Genomic DNA, 25,208 nt, shown 5'->3' on the forward strand with positions numbered 1-25,208 from the left:
AATAAATCGCTGTATATAGAACAGGAAAGGTCAAGACTTTGTTCACAAAATCACAATTGTGTCTTTCTGTGAAAATAAATGGTCATTTTCTTTATTGAGGTTTTACTGACCGACTACTTTTATGCTAATTGGCAATAAATGTACACTATATAGACACAAGTATTGGGACATGTGACTTTTCCAGCCATATGTGGTTCTTCCCCAAACTTTTACCACAAAGAAAATTTAACTTTTACATTTGAACTAGGAGACTCAAACATGTTCCAGCTTGACAATGTCCCTGTGCACAAAGCCAGCTCCAGGAAGATATGGTTAGCATAGGATGGAGTGGAAGGTCTTAAATGGCCTGCTATAGAGCTCTGACCTCACCCTATTGAACACCTTTGGGATGAATTGGAACTCTGACTGCACCTCAGGCCTCCTCATCCTACATCAGTTCCTGAAATTACTTGTGGCTAAATGAGCACAAATCGGGACTAAATGTAAAATGGGATGTTCAAGAAAGCAAATACCAATCTTATGGTCCACAAATTTTCTCCATATAGTGTATTAGTTGAGCGGTGCAAAAATTTGAGGCTATTATAAAAGCCATTAAAAGCAAGAACCCGTTAGATAATGCAAAACTTAGAGACAGGTAAATATATGGCATTGGCAATGGGCAAAGTATAATTTAATGGATTTCAACAAAGTTTAAGCTGAACTAGATGGCAAAAATGGAAAATTATAATTGTACAATTTGTCACAGAGTTCAGTTAAAATTGCACAGTTTAAAACTAGATAAAGATATAAATCAGCTTGGAGATTACAAAGCTCTGATCGCAAACAGCTGACAGGATAACCTAATGAATTATTAGGATTTCTTTTACCTCTAACTGGCCAATAGATCAGTGACAGCACCTCAGATAACACAGGTTATAGCTCTTTTGCTTAAACAGTAGTGTACACCTGATAACCAAGTGTACTTAAAAGTGAATATATTAAAGGATCGTGGCTTCAGGTGGCACATACTGTACACGGTGGCCAAGTGGGCATGGGATTCAAGCTGTTTGATGTGAGTTGTGATGGCAGACTGGACAAACCTGTGTGACTATGAGCTCAAATATCCTTCCGAACACACAATCTCACTCGTAAACACATTCACACACACACACACACACACACACACACACACACACACACACACACACACACACACACACACACACACACACATATGTATGCATATACAGAAGACAAGAGGCAAAACAAAGGTGTGTTAGATCAAACACACTCATTAGTGACACACCCTCACTTTCTGTGCACACTTTCCTTCTCATTTTCTTCTCAATGATACTGTTTTTTTTCCCTCACTCTCTTTTCCTGCTTTCTCTAACTCACATACATATAACCATGTTTCCTTGTTCTCTCTTTCTCTCTCTCTCGCTCTCTGTCTCTCTCACACAAACACAAACACACACACACACACACACACACACACACACACACACACACACACAGACACACACACACACACACACACACACACACACACACACACAGAGCCTTGCGGGGACAGCTGTCCCTCACAGGCACAGAAGCACTGAAATAGAAAAGGAGAGTGGAGGCCATAACAATGGCTTATTATGAATGTCAGTAGTCATTTTCTTATTCTTCTGTTTTTTTCATTGTGTTAGAGGTTAGAGTGCACATAGGCAAGGCCCTCACGCACACACACACACACACACACACACACACACACACACACACACACACACACACACACACACACACACACACATGTACATATAAACAAACACACACAAAGTTAGCTTAGCACACAGGTAATCTAGTGAAAAGTGGCACATCAGCCAGTTTGTATTGTAATTATATATATACTATACATATATTTACATACACACCACTCGTGCAAAACTGAACACACATTATATTTTCTTACAATAAACTACTACTGCGCTATATAATTTCGCTTCACACTATGCTTCACTTTGCTAGTCAGTGTTTGTTCAGTAACTTAGCTCAGAGGACCAGCAGCATTAGCTTTACAAGGTAATGTTCCCACCCAATTTACATCACATGTAAATGTACCCAAAAGATGTCAATTATTCATACTATGTCCTGCATATTTTGTCTACACCATTAACTTAAAAGCAATTGTGTATTTATGTGAGCTGTTTTTTTAACAATAGCTATAGATAACATATGCAACTAGCTATTGTATGGTTTATGGTTTATGGTCTGGTCCACCATTAAGTGATTCCTGGACAATTAGAGTAAAAAGGATTCTTTAACATTCATTATATGTCCTATGTTGACAAACTGGCTTCAAAAACTAATCATTGAGTTTCTTCTTTTAATAAAACAACCCTGAATACATGAGCTCTTATGATTGAAGCTCAGATTTATTTCAGGAATTACTTTTCACTATTCAAATACAGTATTTAGCATTTTCTGTCAGCTGAATGGTATTTAAATAGAATAACTGGTATTTATAATTGAATTGTACATTTTTATTTATTATTTTATATTATAATTAATAACTATACTTCTAAATATGAAATCAATACACTAGTACTATAGTATTATAACTACTTGTATTACATTTTCAACAAGCTTGATGTTGACATTTTTTATTTCAAGCTTTTGATTGATTTATTTTAAATATTTTTGATTTATATATGTATTATTTATTTGAATAATTTATTTTACAAGAAATGTACACCTATAATATTTATGTGACTTGTTAACATTATAGAGGCAATAGCCTAATAACAATAACATCAATGTGTCATAGTGGGTTTAGACTGAGATGGCAAAAGTACACATATCCTTCACTTAAGTAGAAGTACAGATACTTATGTTTTAAAAAACTGGTAAATGTTGAAGTACTGACTACACGTTTTCACTCAAGTTAAAGTGACGTTTGGGCTCTGACATGTACTTAAGTAAAAAGTAACTACTACTACTACTACTACCTGTTTTAGTGTCAGGCTGGTAAATGGGTAAATGGTAATCATATATATATATATATATATATATATATATATATATATATATATATATATATATATACACAGACACACAAAATAATTTTTAATTTTGTTCTCCAATTAATGTATCCAGGCTGAACACAACCACCATATTGAACACAAGCAGAGCAACGATGATGATGATGATGAAGATCAGGTGATTGGGAATGTCTCTGTTCTCAGTTATGTTTACATCGCTGACTCCCTCTTTTTCATCCACAATAACCCCAGACTTTTTTGTTGCTTTCTACCCCGCTTGTTGTTAGCTTTGTAAACTAGCCCACGTCTGTGGTGTGAGGACCAGGAAATGATACACCAGTGGTAGATTAAAAAAGTCATGGAATGACAAGAAATAGGACGATAGTCTGGAAAAGCATTCAGTGAGAAGAAAAATATTTACCACAATTTTTTTTTTTTAAAGTTTGGTTTGAAAATGTAAGAAGTAGAAAATATAGATATTTGTGAAAAAAAAGTAATGAGTGAAAGTAAAAAATTGTCCGAAAAATAAATAGTGAAGTAATGTACTGATACCAGTAACAAAGTATTAGTAATTAGTGTAGAACTACACTACCCATCAGCCTCAGCTTTAAACTTTGTCTTGTTCTGCCTTGCCTTCACTATTTTAAGTTTCCGTGTCTCACTGCCAATTTACTGTATCATGTCTTGTTTGTTGTCGTGGGTGCTGCAGTATCGCTTATACTGTATCCTGGACAACATGGTTCCCTTTCAGGAACTCAAGCTGCGTCAACAACGCTTTGGGAACGCTTTTCCCAGTTGTCTACGCTTTGAATCATGTGTGAAATCTGTCCAATGGAAAGCGTGGTGTCACCAGTGCGGTGACATCACAACCAGGAAGCAAAAAAAAGCACATGGAGTAAAGCCGAGGCTAGCTTCTGTTTGTTTAAGGAAGCGCTCTGTGTGTTTTCTATGTCAATTGTCTGTCAAAGGCGAACAAATAGTCAAAACACACCTTCCGTCTGTGGCTCCTTTGTATGGCTTGCCTGGGAGCGGAGCGGCTAAGTCGGTTCTCGAGGGAGCTGACACATTGTGCTGGCATGTCCATGCGGACGCTTTGCTCCCGGTGGGCATTCTTCAAGGAGGGTGCCCCTGATCCTTGCGGTTCTGGCTCCGCTCTGGCTGAGTCGGATTTCCTGGGGCTCGCAATTGGACCTCGTAGAGGGCTTCAAGACGGGCTTGTCCTTTTTTCCTGCCTCTCCTGCCAGGTCCAGCACTCACTCGCATGCTTTGGAAGCACGACTTGCGGCGGTTTCTTCCCCATGCGACAAGAGCATATAGCTTTTGCAAGTCGGAAGTGGAAGAGCTCATGGAGGTTGTGACTGTCGTCTAGCAAGCTTGACGAATGCTTCCTGCAACCCACATCACAACCTCCATGTCGGGGCCTACCGTTCTTTCTGGACATGCACACCGAGGTCCTGGGCGAAGCTGTATTCCGCCCGCCTCTTTAGTCTCAAGGCAGCGTTGTACTCCAATGTAATGTGATTGAAAGAACGTGGTTATGGGTCGATGCCTAGGTTTGGAGAGACGTTGGCTAGCTATTTTTCCCCAGGTGTTGCATTGTTTCTTAAGACCCCGACATTGCCCATCAAGCACATGCGTAATAAGTCGGCGCTGGTGGGTAAGGCTTACGCCTCAGTGGGTCAAGCACACCATGGCGGTGCTTCAGGCATATCAGGCTGACCTGCTGTAAAAAGCTAGACATATGGCGGATTTAGCTCTCAGGGTCACAAAAGAGACCGCTGTGGCCGTTGCACAGTCTAAAGCCGCCCTTGCCTCCACTGAGAGGTATTTATGGCTCACCCTTTCGGATCTTTCTGATAGGGACAGGGCCGTACTGCTGAAAGCCCCTTTAATGCCAACTGGCCTGTTCGGCGATTCCGTTAACACGGTAGTAGACCGATTTCAGGAGGCCAAGAAACAGTCTGTGGCGTTTCAGCGGTTCCTCCATTGTTGCTTTCATGGGGCTGCTTGGCGGCCGCAGCCCCAAGCACAACCCAGCACCTCTCATTAGCGGGCGGTACAGAAACAGAGCATCGCTACTCGCACTCCTCCTCCTCGTTCCCAAAGCGTTGTTGACGCAGCTCGAGTTCCTGAAAGGGAACGTCTCCAGCCCTGAGGGAACAAGACGATGCATCTCCATGCCACACTGCCGGCATCCCTGCAGCACTTCCTTCTACTTACAGAAGCTAGCATCGGCTTCACTTCGTGCACTTTTTATAGCTTCCTGTTCATGACATCACCCCACCGGTGGCGCCACACTATCCATTGGATGGATTATACACGTGATTCAGAACGTGTACATCTCTTTATTTGTGATTTTTTTATTTATATATTTGTATTTGTATTTTGATGTAATATGGCAATGAAATGCATAAAGGGGTTTAGTTTTCACAGATATTCTTGTATGCAATTTCTGCAATAAAAACATAAATTTACATTTGCAATCTTTTTTTTTTTTTACTTTTGCAATGCCATTAAACCTCATTGCGACTTCTATGAGCCTTATTTTATCTACCAGTGATAATTAACACCAGGTTAGGTAAGGCCAGGTTATGTAGAATCTATGAGTGAGAATAATTAATATATACTAATTGCACAGAAAATGTTTCCTCTATCTGCTGCACTGAAATCGAGTCAGTCAAATAAGGCCATTGCTATGTTTCTCTGTGTCTTTTGCATATGCAGGGACGATATGGGCAAGGCACACAGCCACTCCCTACACTTCTCTGAGCAGCTCAGACGAGTATTGATGCTACAAAAATCTTTTTTACACGCTGCACGCACACACACGAAAAAACACGAGGAAGTGAAGACACAAAGAATCAGACAGAGTTTTGACTTCAAATCCATCAGGAATGTTCTTACTCTTTCTCTTGCTCAATGTACTCAGCATACAAACCGCAAAATCTACATTCAAAATCTAAATCTACCAGAGCCCTATCCCAGTAATGATAAAATAACAAAATAGTCGGCATAAGCTGAATTAAATGGAGCACACGACACACCAAGCACCAATAATTGACAGTCAAATATTTGTATGGTCAGACATCGTACCTTTGTCCACACCAAGAACCTCCTCAGCATTTTCCTATGAGGAAGGCTTTAACCTAGCCCTAAAACTCGAAAATGTTTTGTCGATTTGGGTAAGAGATTATCTCACTCTCAAAAACAATATGATGCATACACTTTTTTTTAATACACACACAAGGATCAATAAATTTGCTACTACACACCATTGTCAATATCTCTCTACTATTTTTATGAAAACCGTCTAATAGCCACTCACCACCTATGCATTTATATTGAAACTGACCTTTAAATACCATTTCTTTGGACTGAGTGGAAGTATAAGGACATGTATTTTTAATTTCTGACAAGCACCTTACAGTACTTGTTGATTACCATATTAAAACCAAAATGAAATGACTAACCAACTTCACTTCATTGAACTGGAGCATCATGAGACATTTTATTTAGCTGTGTTTATCATGCAATGTTCTGCTGAGTTCTATGTTTTATTGTGTTATGGTTTTAAAATACTTTTACAGAGTTTGAAAGTGGTTAATCTGAAAGCATGTAGTGATCGGTAAAATAAATGGTAAATTGCACACCGAGTGGCGATCGTTGATTGATTTGCGATTGCCCTGATAAACAATTGACTTGGTGCACACAGAAGATTTTTCATGTGCATCATGTTTCTCTTGCATGCTGCTCTTCATTGTTTTACGGTCATCAGTACCTTTGTGTTTGCGCAATTCATGACACGATGCACTCATGTGATGTTAACAAGCAATAAAACAGCTTTCTGTGTTTAGGTCAGTTACAATCATGCTAATCAGGTTGCTGGTATTATAGAACTGCATCATGATAGTTTCAATAGGAAACATTACAGCATATAATTCGATTTAATTCAATTCAGTTTTGTTTGTATAGCTCTTTAAGCAATGAAGCTTTACAGAAATACATAGGTATACTTTTTAAATGCATAAATCTTTTCCTATCAGTTTATACCTACACGTTTAAGCCAGCAACACAGTCACTGAGAATGCCTTGTGTATTGGGATCCAGCAATTGTCATGTGAAGAGGGTGTGTAGTTCAGCGGTTATTGTTATTGAGACATTGTACTCTTATTAAATGTCTGATCACATCTGCAAAGATAAAGGTATTAATTTCTGTGTTATCAAAATGTGGATACCAAGTTTAAGAGGAGTCAATTAGGGGCAATTGTAGATAAGGTGAATGACTGTATTTTGAGTGTGTATAAGGAAGATTATTAAAGTGTTTATACGAATATAGGTATATGCGTGTTATTTGTATATGTGTATATATATATGTATATGCGTGTCAGGTGTTATGATGCCAATGTGTGGGTTTGGATTATACTTTATCTCAGTGTGCTTACTAACCTCCACTCTTCTGGGCAGTTGTTCCAGTACATTTTGGAGTGGGCTTGTGGGGATTTTTGCTCATTCACCCACAGGGTGTAAAGTAAAGTCAAGTACTGATGTAGGCAGGTAGACAGGACAGGTAGAGTTCTATATCTTAATGGATTTAATGGAAAATGTACCCTAATTTCCGGACTATTAAGCGCACCCAAATATAAGCCGCACCCACTGAATTTGACAAAGATTTTTATTTTGAACATAAATACGCCGCACCCGTCTATAAGCCGCAGGTGCCTACATTGAAACTAATAAACTTTACACAGGCTTTAATAAAAGACAGTGTCTGTTACACGGCTTGTATCTAAACAGTAGCCTACCAAGAAAGTCATTGTTCACTGTCTTCCTCCTTCCTTTTACAACAATTTCTCTCGAGAGTTTATCTTTTGGCATCGTCGTGCGTTTAAACATCACCATCGGTGAAGCTTTTCTCCCGATGCCGTGCAGCTCAGAACACAGGTGAAGTGCGTTTTTTCATGCCCGGTTGTTTTCAGCGTGACGAATGATTCGCATTTCCTGTTGACAGTCCGAGTGAGCGGCAGGTCAAACGTCAGAGGAACCTCATCCATATTTATGATGTGGTGCGGACCGATTCAGTGGGAGCGCATCTGATTTAATATAAAGAGTTTCATTGGTTCACCTGAACCCGTTCGGCAATTTCATTGGTCTAATTTTATTAGGGCTCAAAGCTTTTTGGCTTGAAGCTTGTGAAACCGGGAAAAACCCAGAAAAATCCATATATTAGCCGCTTCATTGTTTAAGACGCGGGGTTTAAAGAGTTGGAAAAAGTAGCGGGTTATAGTCCAGAAAATACGGTAATACAACCACATTTAAACATCCTATTTAGTTGTGTGCCTCCAACTTGGTGCTAACAATTTAGGGAAGAACACTATATGAGAGAAAAAGTCAGGTGTCTCAATACTTCTGTTCAGATAATGAAAGTTTGTGAATGTTATGCTAATAATCATTTCTCACTTTAAAAGCATGCTTTTATAAATTTAACAAAAAAATATGCCATTAGGTCTATCCCATAATACAAACCATGTCACTGTATGATATAACCTGATTATTTTCCACAAACACGAAGAGCATAGAGTACATGCTGTACTTCACTGGCATTGTGTTAAATCTATTGTTGTGTTGTAAAAACTATTTTACCTGGATCCATATGGAGGCAGTCAGTGTGTACGTGGTTAAACATGCAAATGTTTCACCATGTGGCTGGATGGGAGACCTTGTTGCACTTCAGGGATATTTTACACACACATTACTCAAGAAGAATATTCGATGAGCAAATTAAAGATTCAGTGTGTTTGGCCAACAAGACAAATGCTGGGGCAAAAATAAAGTGTTTTTCTTTAATATAAAGTTTTCTCTTTTTCATTATAGTTCTCTCATTGCATGTTTTTTCCTGTCCCTCTTTCAGTTCTGATTCTGGAGCCAGTGGATAGGGAGGACCTGAATGAAAAGACACTAAAGATCACAGACTTTGGACTGGCACGGGAGTGGCATCGCACCACTAAGATGAGTGCGGCAGGCACCTACGCCTGGATGGCTCCAGAGGTCATAAAACTGTCGCTCTTCTCTAAAAGTAGCGATGTGTGGAGGTAAGACGAGAGTCGGAAGAAGAAGTTGAGCTTTTAGTTAAGTTATGTTATACTAAGAAATCAACAGTTATCACTGTGAAACAGTTTAACACTATAACGCATCTCAGTTCTAGTGTATCTAATTTAACCTGAGGTAGTTGCCAGTAGTACTGAAGCAGCTCTGTACCAATGGCCTGTAGCACTGAAGAAGTCCTACACTCCACTTTTAGGTGTTTTCCACAACCCTTTAGCTGATTAGCAACCACTTAATGAGATTAAAGGGGTGTTAGGGCTGTTAAGTAATACATCGCGAACCAGCGAAGGAAAACTGCCAGACACAAACACATTTAATAAATAATTAGCAGTTGCACTGAGGATATTGCTAAAATGTGCACTGTGAATAGACACCCATGTTTGAGTATAACTTTCTGTCACATCAGTTTTGGTGTACTGCTGTGGGAGTTGCTGACCGGTGAGGTGCCGTATCGGGAGATTGACGCCTTGGCTGTGGCCTATGGAGTTGCCATGAACAAACTGACCCTCCCTGTTCCTTCCACCTGCCCTGAGGCCTTTGCTCAACTGTTAGGAGGTATGACTGACACACACACACACACACACACACACACACACACACACACACACACACACACACACACACACACACACACACACACACACACAGACAGCTTCATGAAGCTTACCCTCATAAGAACTGCATTATAATGGAATGGAGTTACACCAGTCTTTCCTTTCCTATTCTTTTATTGGTTAATCTAAAGTGCTTTGCTAGAATATAATCCGATAATCCAATTACCTTTACGCTGGTAGTGCTACCACGTTCCTGTACTATTGACTTGATACAATGAATTTCAACATTGTATTTTTACCCCCTTTAATTCACGCTATTCTGTTTCTTTTCTTTCTTCCAGAATGCTGGAGCCCAAATCCTCACAGTCGCCCCCCTTTTACTAATATACTGAGGAGGTTGCTGGCCATTGAGCAATCTTCCATGTTCCAAATGCCACTGGAGTCTTTCCATTCACTACAGGAAGACTGGAGGCTGGAGATCCAGCAGATGTTTGATGAGCTGAGGGCCAAAGAGAAGGTAAAACATGTTGGCACTCTATAAAGTAAATATACACAGATCAGGCATGACGTTATGACATTATAATTTTATGACTGGTGAAGTGAATAACACTGATTATCTCTTCATTATGGCACCTGTTAGGGGGTGGGATTTATCAGGCAGCAAGTGAACATTTTGTCCTTAAATTTGATGTGTTAGAAGCAGAAAAAATGGGCAAACGTAAAGACTTGATTGAGTTTGAATAGGACCAAATTGTGATGTCTAGACGACTGGATCAGGGCATCTCCAAAACTGCAGCTCTTGTGGGCTGTTCCCGGTCTGCCGTGGTCAGTATCTATCAAAAATGGTTCAAAGAAGGAACAGTGGTGAACCGGCGACAGGGTCATGACTGTTTTAGCAGCAAAAGCTAAAGACTATACCCTGTAGAAGAGAAAATGTATTATACAACATTAAAGGTGCCAATAACTATTCTTTGTAACTGTATAAAAAGATATATTATGTCTAATTTGTGTATAGTGTAGATTTGGATTCTAGATTTATCCAAGTATCCAATAAGTGACTATTTAATGACTCTGGAGTTAATAGTAGAACATAAAACAATTGAATAAATCAGCTTGCTTAATTGCTAATCTCATTTTCACTTTTCAGTTTACACACTGCATTATTTCCCTCATCTCCCTAATGTACCATTATTTTTTATAAATGTGTCCACCATAAAACTATATGACTATTCTAATTCTAATCCTGCTGCATGGTGATTATTCTTAAACACAGTCTTATATGCGCTTTGAAATACACAACAGGAGCTGCGTTCCTGGGAGGAGGAGCTGGCTCGGGCTGCAGAGGAACAGAGGACGCAAGAGGAGCTATTGAAGAGACGCGAGCAAGAGTTAGCTGAGAGGGAGATTGACATCGTGGAGAGAGAGCTGAACATCATTATCCATCAGATGTACCAGGAGAAACCACACGTCAAAAAGCGCAAGGGCCATTTCAAGAAGAGCCGGCTCCTTAAACTGGGCCGAGATAGCACCTGCATCAGCCTGCCCTCTGGTGGGTTGGATCGAAAATACAATAAAATGTTCAATAAAGAGTCAATTTATGTTTTATATTTGAAATATATAATATTAAAAAAATCTTTTCTCATGTGTAGATTTTGAACATAAGATCACCGTGCAGGCCTCTCCCAGTGTGGATAAGAGGAAAAGTCAAGGCAGTGAGAGCACCACTCCACCAGCTAGTCCAGGTGTTATACCTCGTCTCAGAGCCATTCGATGTGAGTTTGGTTTATAGCAGACACACTTTTTTTTAAATCGATTACATCATTACCTAATACTAGATTTTGGAGTTGATGGTTTCGGATGTTAGTTCTTCTGGTGTACTTCTATTTTAGTTCAGTTAGAAGTCTACTGCTTCTGTTCAAGCTACAATTTAATATTAAAATATTTGATATACATTTTAATACTTAATATTTTACCATAGTAACCCCAAATGATGGGAGGAACACTTGGGGGCGTACAGCAGTGTGTAAGAAAGAAGACCTGGCAGTGACGAAAAAGAAGGGCCGTACCTGGGGTCCCAGCTCCACTCACCAGCGCGAGCGTGTTGGAGGAGAAGAGAGGTGCACAGCCTAATACATACTAAATGGCAGATGAATTATGGACTCATTTTGAGAGAACACATTTATAAATGTAATAAATGATTCACATAGACTAATATATAAATGCCATTTTGGTTGCAGGTTAAAGTCACTTGGAGAGGGGAAAGTGTGGTCTTCCAGTGCTCCTAATCTGGGAAAATCCCCTAAACATGTCCCAATACCTGGTGGCTTCTCTAGTCTTAATGAGATGGGTGAGTTAGAGCGCCATTTAATGCACATGCGTTTTTGTTTCAATAGTAACAACTTTTTTTTGTGGTGGGTGCTCTGCAGGAATAAACTTGAAAATGGATGGTAATAGTTGATATGGAGAAGTTATCATGAAGGAGCTTTATTTAGCATTTGAGTCTTTGCTGTCATACACAAAATTAACAATTTTTTTTTTAACTTGGCTTAACCCCAAACCTGTTCCATCATGATAATTCCTCTGTGCACAAAGTGATCTCCATGAAGATATATGTTCTACATGGGTTGGAGTAGAAGATCTTGCATGACCAGCTATAGACATCTCACCTCAAACCTAATGAACACCTTTGGGAACACTGGATGCACCCCAGGCGTCTTCAACCTACATCAGTACCTGACTTTACTAACACTCTAGTGGCTGAATGAACACAAATCTCCATTGCAGTCCAAAATCTAGTGGAACATTCTTATAAGAAGAGTGGAAGTTATTATAACAGCAAAGGGGGACAAACTATTGAATAGGATGTTCAATAAACACGTACAAATCTTATGGCCAGGTGTCCACAAACCTTTATCTATACTGTATAGTGTACCTTGTTTTTGCAACAGTTGCACAACAGAAGAGGAATAAAACACTTTGGGGGGCACTGTTTTTGGAGATGAAATCAACTTTGAGGTAAAACCAGTAACTCTGCTGTATATCGGGCTTCATCACACCACCATTTTACATCAGGCTCTTACAAATCCACTTGTAAGAGATGTTCAGGTGGTCTTGATTGTTCTAATAAGTTCTAATAAACCGAAGTCAGGTAACAGTTTATCAGTTTATTTAGCAGCTCTAATTTTTGCTCAATTTTTCTTTACCCCTCTATGGTGTGATTATGACTAGAATAAAAAAATTTTTTTTCATTAGTCCATGTTAAACTCAATCCTGATATAGACACATGGTACACCACAGTAAAGGCTTTATACAACAGTTTTTCGTACATATACATTTCTTTTTATCAATGATACAATTGTCTTCATAACAGACTAGAAATAAAGATCTTTGCTTAATGTGTGCTGTGAAGATTCTATATTAAAACAAGATTTATAATAAATATATATATACACTTCTCTATACTATATGAATACTCCAGGATTTATTTCCTGTAGGAATTAGGTCTAATTCTCATGTCTGTGTCTCTGTAGAGGAACAGTGTGAGCTCGAGGAACGATTGGCTCCAGAGGGCAGTAGCAATGGGGCGACGGAGGATGCCAGCCATATGTGGATGGGCGTAGGACCTGGAGTGGGTTCCCAGGATTCTTTGCGGCGCTGTAATCAGAGAAAGAAGAGTGACATAGTATTGCTAGGCTGTGCCTCCATCTTGGCTGCCGTGGGCTTCGGCTCAGACCTGCTCCAGCTGGGACGATTGCAGGTAAGGGTGGTTTAGACAACACAGATCTCTGCTTTAAAGGGTTTAATAGTTTGATCAATTGAATTTTAAACTTTAAATTTTAGTAAGCTTTATTTTTTCTTGTGTGCATTTTAAAAGAAGTATTCATTACAAATGATTGGATGAATTAAATACAGTATAATGATTGCACTACAGGCAAACAATCCCAAATGCAGATCTTGAGCTGAAGCGGTGGAAGTATTCTGCATCTTTATTAGTGATCAATACTGGCACAGTGAGACTGGAGGTGTTGTCAACTTGCTGATATCAGTTTAGAGTTTGAAAGCTAATGTAGCTGACAGGAAATGACAAGAAAGCCTGTATTATGCCAAAATGTAGATAACTGACACCCAGTTTTTCAGTGAATTCATACAGACTCGTGTGTAGTGACGTTTGTGAAGCACAATTTCACTGTTATGAGTGGAAAGATTTCCATTTGGGACGGGATCCTCTCAAGGTTTTTTTATTATACCAACTCAGGGAGTTATTAATTACTCATTTCTAATGCTGAAATGTAAAGTTGCATGCTGTTTAATTCTGTAAAGACGCTTTGGGCAATGTCCCTATTATTTAAATTAAATCAAATTGAATTTGTAAGTCAATAAAGTAAAAAGATGTGTAACATTAATCTTCTTTTAAAATCATTACGGTTTTACAATATATTATTATGTTAGTCATTCTCATTTCCAAAACACATTTAAGCCAATTCATCTAATGTTTATTTATTGACTATTGTGTAAAAACTGTATACATTTTAACATTTTAAGCAACACTCCTGCCTTAATTATTGCCTCAATTACTACATAAATATCACAGTATAAGAGGATGTATTGTAGTAAAGTCCCAAAGACTCCAGTCTGTGCTTTAAGTTGTGTATTTATTTATCCATTTTCTTATGACAATACAGGCTTGTCCAAAAAAGCCAGTAACCAATGATATAACGTATAAAACTACAAATAATTATTTTTTTAAAGCATGTACTCCACATTTTTTTCTGGACTTGGCTTAACTTTTTCAGATCAGAATATTGACTTTTAATTTGGTTATTCCCATTTGGCCACCCTGTATGATATCAATATTAAAGCTAATAGATAATTCTTATAAATAGTACCAATATAATTTGTTATATTATATATAGCATGATTTTGTGTGTGTGTGTGTGTGTGTGTACAGGTAAGTCAGGACGAACAGGATGCACGTGAGGAACAGCGAAAAAAGAAAGAAGGTCTGTTTCAGCGCACAGGTCGATTCCGACGCAGCACTTCTCCCCCAAGCCGTACGCTGTCCGTGTCCTTGTCCCACAACCGGCATCATCATGAATCTGTGCTGCCCTGCCTGGACCCGTCTCCATCTGTCACACTCCTCTCCCTGTCCTCTCTTTCCGACTGCAACTCCACCAAGTCGCTGCTGCCCTCGGACCCAGACGATCTTGTGCCAAGTCCAAACAGCGCAATGCCTTGTCCAGCACCCACTTTAAACCCCCTGCTGGACCTGCGAGCAGAGAGTTTTAAACGGGAGCCAAACCAGTCGCTCACTCCAACCCATGTCTCTGCCACCATGGCTGTGAACCGTGGACACAGACGCACACCGTCTGACGGTGCCATCAGACCTCGTGCACAAACAGTGACAGGGCACCGACGTACGCCTTCAGATGGCAGCATGCCAATTCCGCCAGACACACCCACTACCACAGCAAACACAGGTGGGTCAGCAGGAATCTGTGTGTGCTTGGGATGTAACGAGGGTGGCAGAGGGGTAGAAAATTTCCATGAGAATTCATCTGGGGAATTTGGGAAATATTCCAAATTGGAAACTTACCAGGAATTTAAGTGAATTTATGTGAATTTATGGGAATTAATGGGAAATTTGGGTAATTGTATATAATCTTCATCATATAGAAACATAAATCAAATCAAGTTTTTTGTTGTTATTTGTCACATACATATTCATGCAGAGTATGACATAGTGAAATGCTCATTACAACTGTACAATATGTAAATAGAAACAGAATATAAAGACAAAATAATTAAAAATAAATATGAAATATAATATAATTGTGTGTGTGTATATGTGTGTATGTATATATATATATATATATATATATATATATATATATATATATATATATATATATATATATATATATATACAGTGAGGAAAATAAGTATTTGAACACCCTGCTATTTTGCAAGTTCTCCCACTTAGAAATCATGGAGGGGTCTGAAATTGTCATCGTAGGTGCATGTCCACTGTGAGAGACATAATCTAAAAAAAAAAATATCCAGAAATCACAATGTATGATTTTTAACTATTTATTTGTATGATACAGCTGCAAATAAGTATTTGAACACCTGAGAAAGTCAATGTTAATATTTGGTACAGGAGCCTTTGTTTGCAATTACAGAGGTCAAACGTTTCCTGTAGTTTTTCACCAGGTTTGCACACACTGCAGGAGGGATTTTGGCCCACTCCTCCACACAGATCTTCTCTAGATCAGTCAGGTTTCTGGCCTGTCGCTGAGAAACACGGAGTTTGAGCTCCCTCCAAAGATTCTCTATTGGGTTTAGGTCTGGAGACTGGCTAGGCCACGCCAGAACCCTGATATGCTTCTTACAGAGCCACTCCTTGGTTATCCTGGCTGTGTGCTTCGGGTCATTGTCATGATGGAAGACCCAGCCTCGACCCATCTTCAAAGCTCTAATTGAGGGAAGGAGGTTGTTCCCCAAAATCTTGCAATACATGGCCCCGGTCATCCTCTCCTTAATACAGTGCAGTCGCCCTTTCCCATGTGCAGAAAAACACCCCCAAAGCATGATGCTACCACCCCCATGCTTCACAGTAGGGATGGTGTTCTTGGGATGGTACTCATCATTCTTCTTCCTCCAAACACGTTTAGTGGAATTATGACCCAAAAGTTCTATTTTGGTCTCATCTAACCACATGACTTTCTCCCATGACTCCTCTGGATCATCCAAATGATCATGGGCAAACTTAAGACATGCCTGGACATGGTTTAAGCAGGGGAACCTTCCGTGCCATGCATGATTTCAAACCATGACGTCTTAGTGTATTACCAACAGTAACCTTGGAAACGGTGGTCCCAGCTCTTTTCAGGTCATTGACCAGCTCCTCCTGTGTAGCCCTGGGCTGATTTCTCCCCTTCCTTAGGATCATTGAGACCCCACGAGGTGGGATCTTGCATGGAGCCCCTGTCCGAGGGAGATTGACAGTCATGTTTAGCTTCTTCCATTTTCTAATGATTGCTCTAACAGTGGTCCTTTTTTCACCAAGCTGCTTGGCAATTTCCCCATAGCCCTTTCCAGCCTTGTGGAGGTGTACAATTTTGTTTTTAGTGTCTTTGGACAGCTCTTTGGTCTTGGCCATGTTAGTAGCTGGATTCTTACTGATTGTATGGGGTGGACAGGTGTCTTTATGCAGCTAACGACCTCAAACAGGTGCATCTAATTTAGGATAATAAATGTAGTGGACGTGGACATTTTAAAGGCAGACTAACAGGTCTTTGAGGGTCAGAATTCTAGCTGATAGACAGGTGTTCAAATACTTATTTGCAGCTGTATCATACAAATAAATAGTTTAAAAATCATATATTGAGATTTCTGGATTTTTTTTTTTAGATTATGTCTCTCACAGTGGACATGCACCTACGATGACAATTTCAGACCCCTCCATGATTTCTAAGTGGGAGAACTTCCAAAATAGCAGGGTGTTCAAATACTTATTTTCCTCACTGTATATATATGTATATATATATATATATATATATATATATATATATATATATATATATATATATATATATATATTCATTCATTCACTCATTCATTCATTTTCTCCCGCTTTTCCGTATTCCGGGTCGCGGGGGCAGCAGTCTAAGCAGGCCCCCGCCTTCGACTGCTGCCCAATCCTCACAGCACCGTCCCTTACGGTTCCTCCCGCAGGTGGTGAGCCCACGGGAAGATATATATATATATATATATATATATATATATATATATATATATATATATATATATATATATATATATATATATATATATATAAATATAAAATTAAAAAAGTGCAATTATACGTATACGATTAATCACAACTTAATTGCAAATTTTTTTAATTTGTTCTTTATGTACCTTAAAATAATACTTAAATGTCGATTAAAGCTTTTAATACTTTATTAATCATGGGCATGTATGACTGCTTAATGCAAATGTATGTTTATTATGTATGTAACCATACTCAACATAGAGCATGAAATCAAGACATGTTTCAAAGGTCATAGATGTTTTTTAAAGAACTTGTTCAATTAAACACGTTAAAAAAAGAACACAGAAATACCAGGTTCCCATTACTTTTTTATCTTTGCACTGAGCAATTTACTTACACAAGCCCGTTTACATTTTCTGATAGCAGGGCAGTTTGTAAAAATAATCAAATTATTCTGTTTTAATAGACGTAAATAATTAAGACATCAAACAGAACTTTTGCTATGTTTCCACACGGACGGATTTAATTGCCGGATTTTTCAGTTTCGGTTTATAGTTTATATCTGTTAAATAATAGGATGTCGTGAATAAATGTGTGTCACGTTAAAGGGTTTAATTTCGCCTCTTTTATATTTATTTATTTTTATTCAAATACAAATTGTCACACGGAAATGCGCACTGGTTTAATCTCGCGTTAATAAAATTAGTGCCGTTAAAATGAATTTGTGTTAACACGTTTTTAACGTGTTAATTTTGACATCCCTAATAGAAATATATAGAGATATATATATACTATAAAATATATATACAAGAATAAGACAGAAAGGGATGGGTATTTTCACAGATTTAAGTGTTCATGCGCTAATATTGAGATTCCAGTGTTAAAGTGACAGTTGTGTTAAAGTCCAGTAGGAGAAACTCCAGATACTAGCTGCTAGGTGTTTTTCTGGTTTAAAAGCTCCTCCTCCCTGTGTTTGATTTTGAGGAGCAGGAAAAAATTCACTTGTTGAGATAGATGATAGATGATATATAGTTTGGTCATAAGCTGACATGCATGCACACTAATACAAATTCTTTTTATGGGACTTTTTCACTTTGATTTGACCTCCCAGGTCTTTTTTATTACCTCACCCAAATGTCTGCTCAGTCAGTGTATTTATTTTTGCTACTGTATAATTTTTGTTGCACCGAAGCTTACACACAGCACACAGGGAATTTTAAACAGAAATGTATGTAATTTATGGAAATTAAATAAATACATGCCAAGATAGACATTTCTGACATTATTTTGTGTGCAGGATTCAGGAATAACCTGTGTTTTGTTATGAAGGAATGCACAGTGCATGTAGGGTGTGTGTGGCCTTAGTCGCTCTGCAGTGTTGTGTGCATGTGATTGATGAATGTTCAGGGTAGAATCTGCATTATATCTGGTTGTTTTCACCAAGATTTTCCTGCAAGATTTTTTTTCATACACATTTAAGTTCCCTCTTATTAGCTAACCTGCAGTTTTGTAAATTCAGTTTATTCCTATTAATTCCTGTTTATTCCCATTGAAAGTTTCCAGGCTTAAAATTCCTGGATGTTTGCAACCTTAGATGTAATGCAGTGTTACTAGAAAGTTCTTAGTTTTTTTGTTTCTTTGGTCGTTTCTTTCTTTCTTTCTTTTTTCTTTCTGACTTTACAATAAGCTATTAAAATACTTTATCGCGAATGTCCTGGTTTTGCTCACGTTGAAGTCAGCTGTGATATTTTATGTTTTTCCTCAGGTTCTCGTGACAGTCTTGATATCCCTCGTCTCCCGGACCCATCCACAGTCTACCCTGTAGTGCATCGCCGTAAACCTCCTCCTTCTTCAGAATCCCAGACCGGGACCCTTGAGCGGCCCAAAACATTGGAGTTTGCCCCCCGTCCTCGCCCCACCCCGGCCCGAGCTCGCCCAGACCCATGGAAGTTCTCGTCACTCTCCCGGACTCTCAGCTCATCTCCGGGGAGCAGCTGTGACAGTCCACTAGGCTCTGGGGACAGCGGGGTCAGTGCAGGAGCCACCGCTGGCCGCCAAACTCTTTTGGACATGGACATGGAAGGGCAGAGCCAGGACAGCACGGTGCCTCTCTGTGGGCAGCACTCACAAGCCACATTGTGTGGCCAGCAATTCTTATAAAATGCCAGGAAGCCTCCAATATAACCAGGGCTGCCTCGCCAGCATATCCCCTAGATGCAAAAGGGTTATGAAACACCTAGCACTGACCTGCATTTCTCATGGAGGCTGTTTGTAGACATGGCATCCCAGAAACCATGACTGTCCCCTCACAGTGTGAGTGTAAGAAGTACTAAAAAAAATCACCCGGAGGACTGTGAATTATTTTTCATAGCCACCGCAGTGAACCACAGTCTTAAAGCTGCAGCACTTTTATGATCTCCATAAAAGTAAAGGTCAAGTCTTACTGCTTGCATCATTCCCTCTATAGATTGTTCAATAAAACTCTCTTTTTTTATATACCCAGGTAAAATGTATGTGATGAATTGCATTTGCAAAGCCATTTCTTTGATACTGTATTTTCTGGACAATAAGTTGCTCATGATTCGGAGACAAGCCTCCTTTAATTATGATAGAAAAAAAAAACACAAAATATTTAATTTAACTATTTAAATTAGATTACTCGATAAGACATTTACATTTTTTACAAATAACTAAACCCCTTCCTCTAAAGTATCTTATACAATAAGAGATCCATTTTGTAATCATTTGCTTCTTAGCTTTTATCCTATTAGTGTTACCTAGTTTAGATGATAGAGATGCATTCCAAATGCCCCATTGTAACATAAAAATATTGTAAGTTCAGATATGGCCTACTCTACCTTTAAGGAATCTTAAAGAATGGTGATCAGTATGGGGTAGTATACTGTAATTTGTTAATAATATAACAAAGTACAGTACATAATTAAGCAAAACAGAGCAATTTACAGTACTCTGTAAACTATACAGTATATATATATGTACAGTATGTGGCAGTGGGCACGTAAACGAGTGTCGCTCACAAGTTAAGGTTCGCTGCTACATTTGCCTGCCGTGCAAATCTCAAAATATCTTTACCATTCGGTCATATCCCCATCATCATCATCGCAAGATCGAAAACTTGAAAGTCGAACTCTGGGACCATCTGTATATGGCAATGTTTTATGCTGACATCTTGAACATGCCTCAGCCTGCACCACAAAGGGATTCCATATTGTATATAATCCAATAGCTGTAAAGGAAAGAAAAATCTAATGCTATTCATTCACAACCTCAGGAAAAAATATTCTACATTGTATGACACAAGCTGTAATGGCTGTTTTTCAGTATCAAGCCAGTAACACGATTAAAACATCCATGTTCACTGATATTTACTGTAGGTTCATTTATTAGTCTGATATATATTATTTACCCTTTTTTGTGTTTTTCAAAAATCCAAATCCTAAATGTTTCTGTAATATTTCACTCCCTCAGTGAAGCAGACAAAAAATCAGCTGCACATAAGTTGTCCAGAAAGCTTTTCATGTGCGTATTTAAAGCATGGCCTAAACATGTTTTAGGGTGGACTTCTGAGTCCGAAGAACACAAGCAAGTTATAGCAATTACATACACATTTACACCCAAAATAAAGACATTACCGGCTGGCTATATTGCACTTAAACTATAGAATGATGTGGGTCTTATAGTCCAGAAAATATGGTAGCATATGATCTCAGCATATTATTCTATCCTTCTGTTTTTGAGGAGAAGATTGACCATCTCACGCTGCCTGCAGAACCTAATCAGAAAGCAGGAGCACGTTTTAATGTGAAGGCCTTGTTTGACTGCAAATCCCGATGTACAGTCCATATTGCCTGTGTTTGTATGTAAGCAAGAGTGTGTGCATGTCTTTCTGAGAGAATGTGTCATAGGTGTTTGAGAAATGGTGTCCTCAGCTGTTTCCGGCTTAAACACACTCTCACTTCCACGGTAAAACAGGAATATTGTGAGCCTGGAGGAAGGGAAGGACTTTTAATGGTCGAGTGAGGGTCTCCGTCCGTTCGCAATAAAATACAAAGCAAGTTCTGTACCGTAACGTGTACACAGTATACATCTGACATTTACACTTGTTTACCTCTTCAAATGGGACCATGGAAGATCTTCCTTCACCTGCACACTGGTCTGAGAGAAAGGAATGAACTGTGCGATGCAGTGTGTGGCGTTTTTCTTTTCTTTCTTTTTTTATGCTTTATGAAATACCACTGTAATCAGACACGAAGAGAAGAATGCGTGATGACATCATTCCGTTCTGAACAAGGAGACCCTTAACCTTGTGTTTATGACGTGATATTGTACGCTTTCATGCTCGAAGGTTCAACCTGGTAATCGACAGTATTTTTTCCACTGTCTGCCGGCAAGTGTGGATGTGTGCGCGTGTGTGTGCGTGTGTGTTTGACTGTTCTTATTGTTATCATTTGTATGGGGTGACTTTGTGGAGAAATGAGACACAATGCCGTCCCGTACTTTCTGTGTGAAAAGAACTAAGAGTATTTATTAAAATTACTGTTATGATTGAAACAGTGATGAATTATGTTTAATTATCAGCCCTTTTCTTTCACTGTGTGATTCCTGCAGCAAACATATATATATATATATATATATATATATATATATATATATATATATATAAAATCATTACAGCTCCCATTTTTTTGACATGTTAATAATCATTTTACATTTTGGTTGTTAGGTAGGATTTTTGTAGATTAATAAGTGCTTTTTTTCTCTGTACATGATTGAAGAATTGATTAGAAGGATGTTTCACACATTTGAAACATCATGTGAAAAAGAGAATACCAAGTTTTTCCACTTGATGTCGCCAAATTCACAACCAGAACAAAACGCCATGATGTTACACAATAAAACACAATAACACAATATCTCAGTGGTGGGCCGTGTATTTTACACCTAGGCTTTCGTAGTGCCTACCTCAATAAATCCACCTTTTAATACCGCCATTAATACGCAACGCTATAGAAACCATCGTATTATAAAGAAACACAGTATTACAGCGTGCTGCATCACAGACAGGTTTCTCATACAATGAGAATAAATGCCATAAAAAAAAAGCAAGAAATCCGATTAAAACATTTTAACAATTCTCCTTTCACTGCAGCCACAGCTGCATTTCCCATGCATTGCTGTTTTCCTGGGGATTTAAAATGAAAGCAAATTGTGGATGTGCAAATTCGCCAAGAAAAAAAATGCAAAATATAAATGGCTATGTATGCTTGGGCATTAAATTGTCCCCTTCACTTCATCTAGGAGACCTAAACCCAATGGCCCCTGTTCGCAAAGCATATGGTTAACATGGGTTGGAGTAGAAGATCTTGAGTGGCCTGCAATAAAGTTCTGACCCCAACCCTACTGACCAACCTTTGGGATGAATTGAAATGCTGAATGCACCCCAGGCCTCCTCACCTACATCTGAACCTGACCCTTGTGTCTGAATCTCCACAAGCACACTCTATCTAGTGGAACATCATTCCAGTTATTATAACAGCAATTAATTAACAGGATGTTCAAAAACCATAGAAATATACCATTTATTTTACAAAAATCTCTCTGAGAAGCATATTGTGTCATTCTAGGGTAAAATAAACCACCTCAATTTAGACATGATGGTTAAAAAAAAAAGAACAATAGCATTCCATCATTACTGTACATGCAGCCCTCCCCACATACCCATACACATGCATAGCTGTGTTCTGCTCCACTGCTCGCATGTGTGAAAGCAGCCGCCACTCCGGCACTTTTAGACGCCACTCAGTTACCTAGCAACTCCACTTCACTTCCATGGCAATGCTATAAAAAGCCACAGTGAAGAAAAGAAGGGAGGAATGGAAGGTTCATTCTTAGGTTCATTCACCTAAGAGCGTTGTGTTATATATATATATATAAATATAATATTGCATCCTATTCTCTGACCCACCCCTGTTTTGGTCTGCTTTCAAAGCAGTAGGAACCATTAATAAGAGCAGTCAGAAGTGACAGACTCATAATTACCCCATGAGAGAGAGAGGAAGGGACTAAAGAAAAAGCAAGTAATGTCTGAATAAGGGGATGAATAGGCTGGCGGGCTCACAATCTTCAACAATTAATATGTTAAATCATCTGAGACCTGGTTAATGTGTTCAGGAGGATGTTATCAATAATGATACAAAGTCCTGAAAGGAACGTTTTTGGAGGGCTTCTTGTACTTAGAATCTCCTGTGAATATGCCCAATTATCAAGCTGCAGCTTGTGCTCAAATAAAAGCCTCCTCACAGCTTAGTAATTGGGCATTCCTTTCACCTCTCCAGGCGAGCTTTCGCAAATCTCAGTGTTAAAATATTATGCCGGTGTTTACCAAAATCACAGTTTTAAAATTTAAATAAAAAAAACGTCTTGTACACATCTTGTGTGAGATGCAGCAGCATTAATGAGTCCTATCTTCTGAAGTACACTACAATTATATTTGCTCTATTAAGCTTTCATATTCTTGAACAGAAGTCAATGCAGCCATTGGGGAAACTTTCCGTTTATTCCTTTTGGGCTAAATCTTCTTCTTATTTACTCTTCCTTTTATTAATTCACAGAAATGGCAATAAATAAGCGTACACTTTATTGTTCAGTCATTTCTAAAGCAATAACTGTATACCACTATATTTTGGAAAGTTAATTACCTTTCCTTACAGCTTTCTCTTAATGTTGCTGTAAATCATCATGGTGCATGAAATACACTATATGAACAAAAGTATTGGGACACATGACTTTTCCAGCCTTCCGCTTGAACCTGTTTCGCTTGACAAATCCCCTGTGCACAAAGATCTCTATGAAGGTATGCTTCACATTGGTTGGAGTGGAAGATCTTAAGTGGCCTTCTGTAAAACTCTGACCTTAACCCTATGAAACATCTTTAGAATAAACTGGAACCCTGTCTGGTACATTAGTTCCCCCTGTGGCTGAATGAGCAGATGCCTCCACAAGCACAATCCAAAATCTACTGGAAGATCTTCACGGAAAAGTGGAGGATATTATAAAGGCAAAATGAGACTAAATGTGTAATAGGATATTCAAAAAGCACATGTTCAGGTGTCCAGGTGGTCAGGTGTCCAGGTGGTCACTTTTCTCCAAATAGTGTTTTTATATACATACTGCATGTACTTAGAGTTTTGACTTACCATTGCTTTAGTCATGAGAGCATTTGGATGTTGTCCACCAGAGGTCAGAGTCACCAGGGTTGTCTGATGTTTACCGATTCCCTTTTTCCCAAACAATTTCCTCATCCATATACATAACTGCTGCTTAGGTCCAGCACCTTTGCAATAATCAGTCAAACTTCTTTTTTTTTTTTTTTTTTTTTTATCAGATTGTTATATACTTTGCAATTTTATCTCCTTTTATTACTTCCTTTCAGACAGATATTGGAACATTATTGATCCTGCCCTTTAAACGTTATTGATCCTGCCCTTTGAACTTTATTGATCCTGCCTGTTAAAAGTTATTAATTCTGCCCTTTGAACAGTTATAATAATGATATAAATTCAATCCACTTATGTTTTATTTGTATAGATCTTTTAATGGTCAACACTGTCACAATAAATAGATTTAGAGTATACATTTTAATGTATGTATTTTATGTATTAATGTGTCCCTAATGTGTTTATCCCAATAAATTTATCCCTAAATACAGTGGGGGAAATAAGGATTTGATCCCCTGCTGATTTTGTGAGTTCA

General features: G+C 38.6%; 1 protein-coding gene across 2 annotated transcripts in view; it reads left to right on the top strand.

Moving 5' to 3' along the window:
* map3k10 (mitogen-activated protein kinase kinase kinase 10) overlaps window positions 1-22,007 on the top strand; it is a 42,955-nt gene extending 20,948 nt beyond the window's left edge. Inside the window, exons 2-12 of one of the 2 annotated variants that reach the window (XR_014535471.1) lie at window positions 8,914-9,094; window positions 9,514-9,662; window positions 10,003-10,178; window positions 10,964-11,210; window positions 11,311-11,433; window positions 11,640-11,778; window positions 11,899-12,008; window positions 13,192-13,418; window positions 14,610-15,138; window positions 19,201-20,271; window positions 20,334-22,007. Coding sequence is in view for 1 of the 2 variants with exons in the window: in XM_083552888.1 (XP_083409014.1) it covers window positions 8,914-9,094; window positions 9,514-9,662; window positions 10,003-10,178; window positions 10,964-11,210; window positions 11,311-11,433; window positions 11,640-11,778; window positions 11,899-12,008; window positions 13,192-13,418; window positions 14,610-15,138; window positions 19,201-19,595 (2,276 nt within the window). In the remaining variant the exon portion in view is untranslated. Of the gene's footprint in view, window positions 1-8,913; window positions 9,095-9,513; window positions 9,663-10,002; window positions 10,179-10,963; window positions 11,211-11,310; window positions 11,434-11,639; window positions 11,779-11,898; window positions 12,009-13,191; window positions 13,419-14,609; window positions 15,139-19,200 lie in introns of both variants that reach the window. The other variant, XM_083552888.1, reaches the window with a different exon arrangement.
* The last annotated feature ends 3,201 nt before the right edge of the window (window positions 22,008-25,208 follow it).

The sequence above is a fragment of the Silurus aristotelis genome, assembly GCF_946808225.1.
Source record: "Silurus aristotelis genome assembly, chromosome: 10".
NCBI classification, from domain to species: domain Eukaryota; kingdom Metazoa; phylum Chordata; class Actinopteri; order Siluriformes; family Siluridae; genus Silurus; species Silurus aristotelis.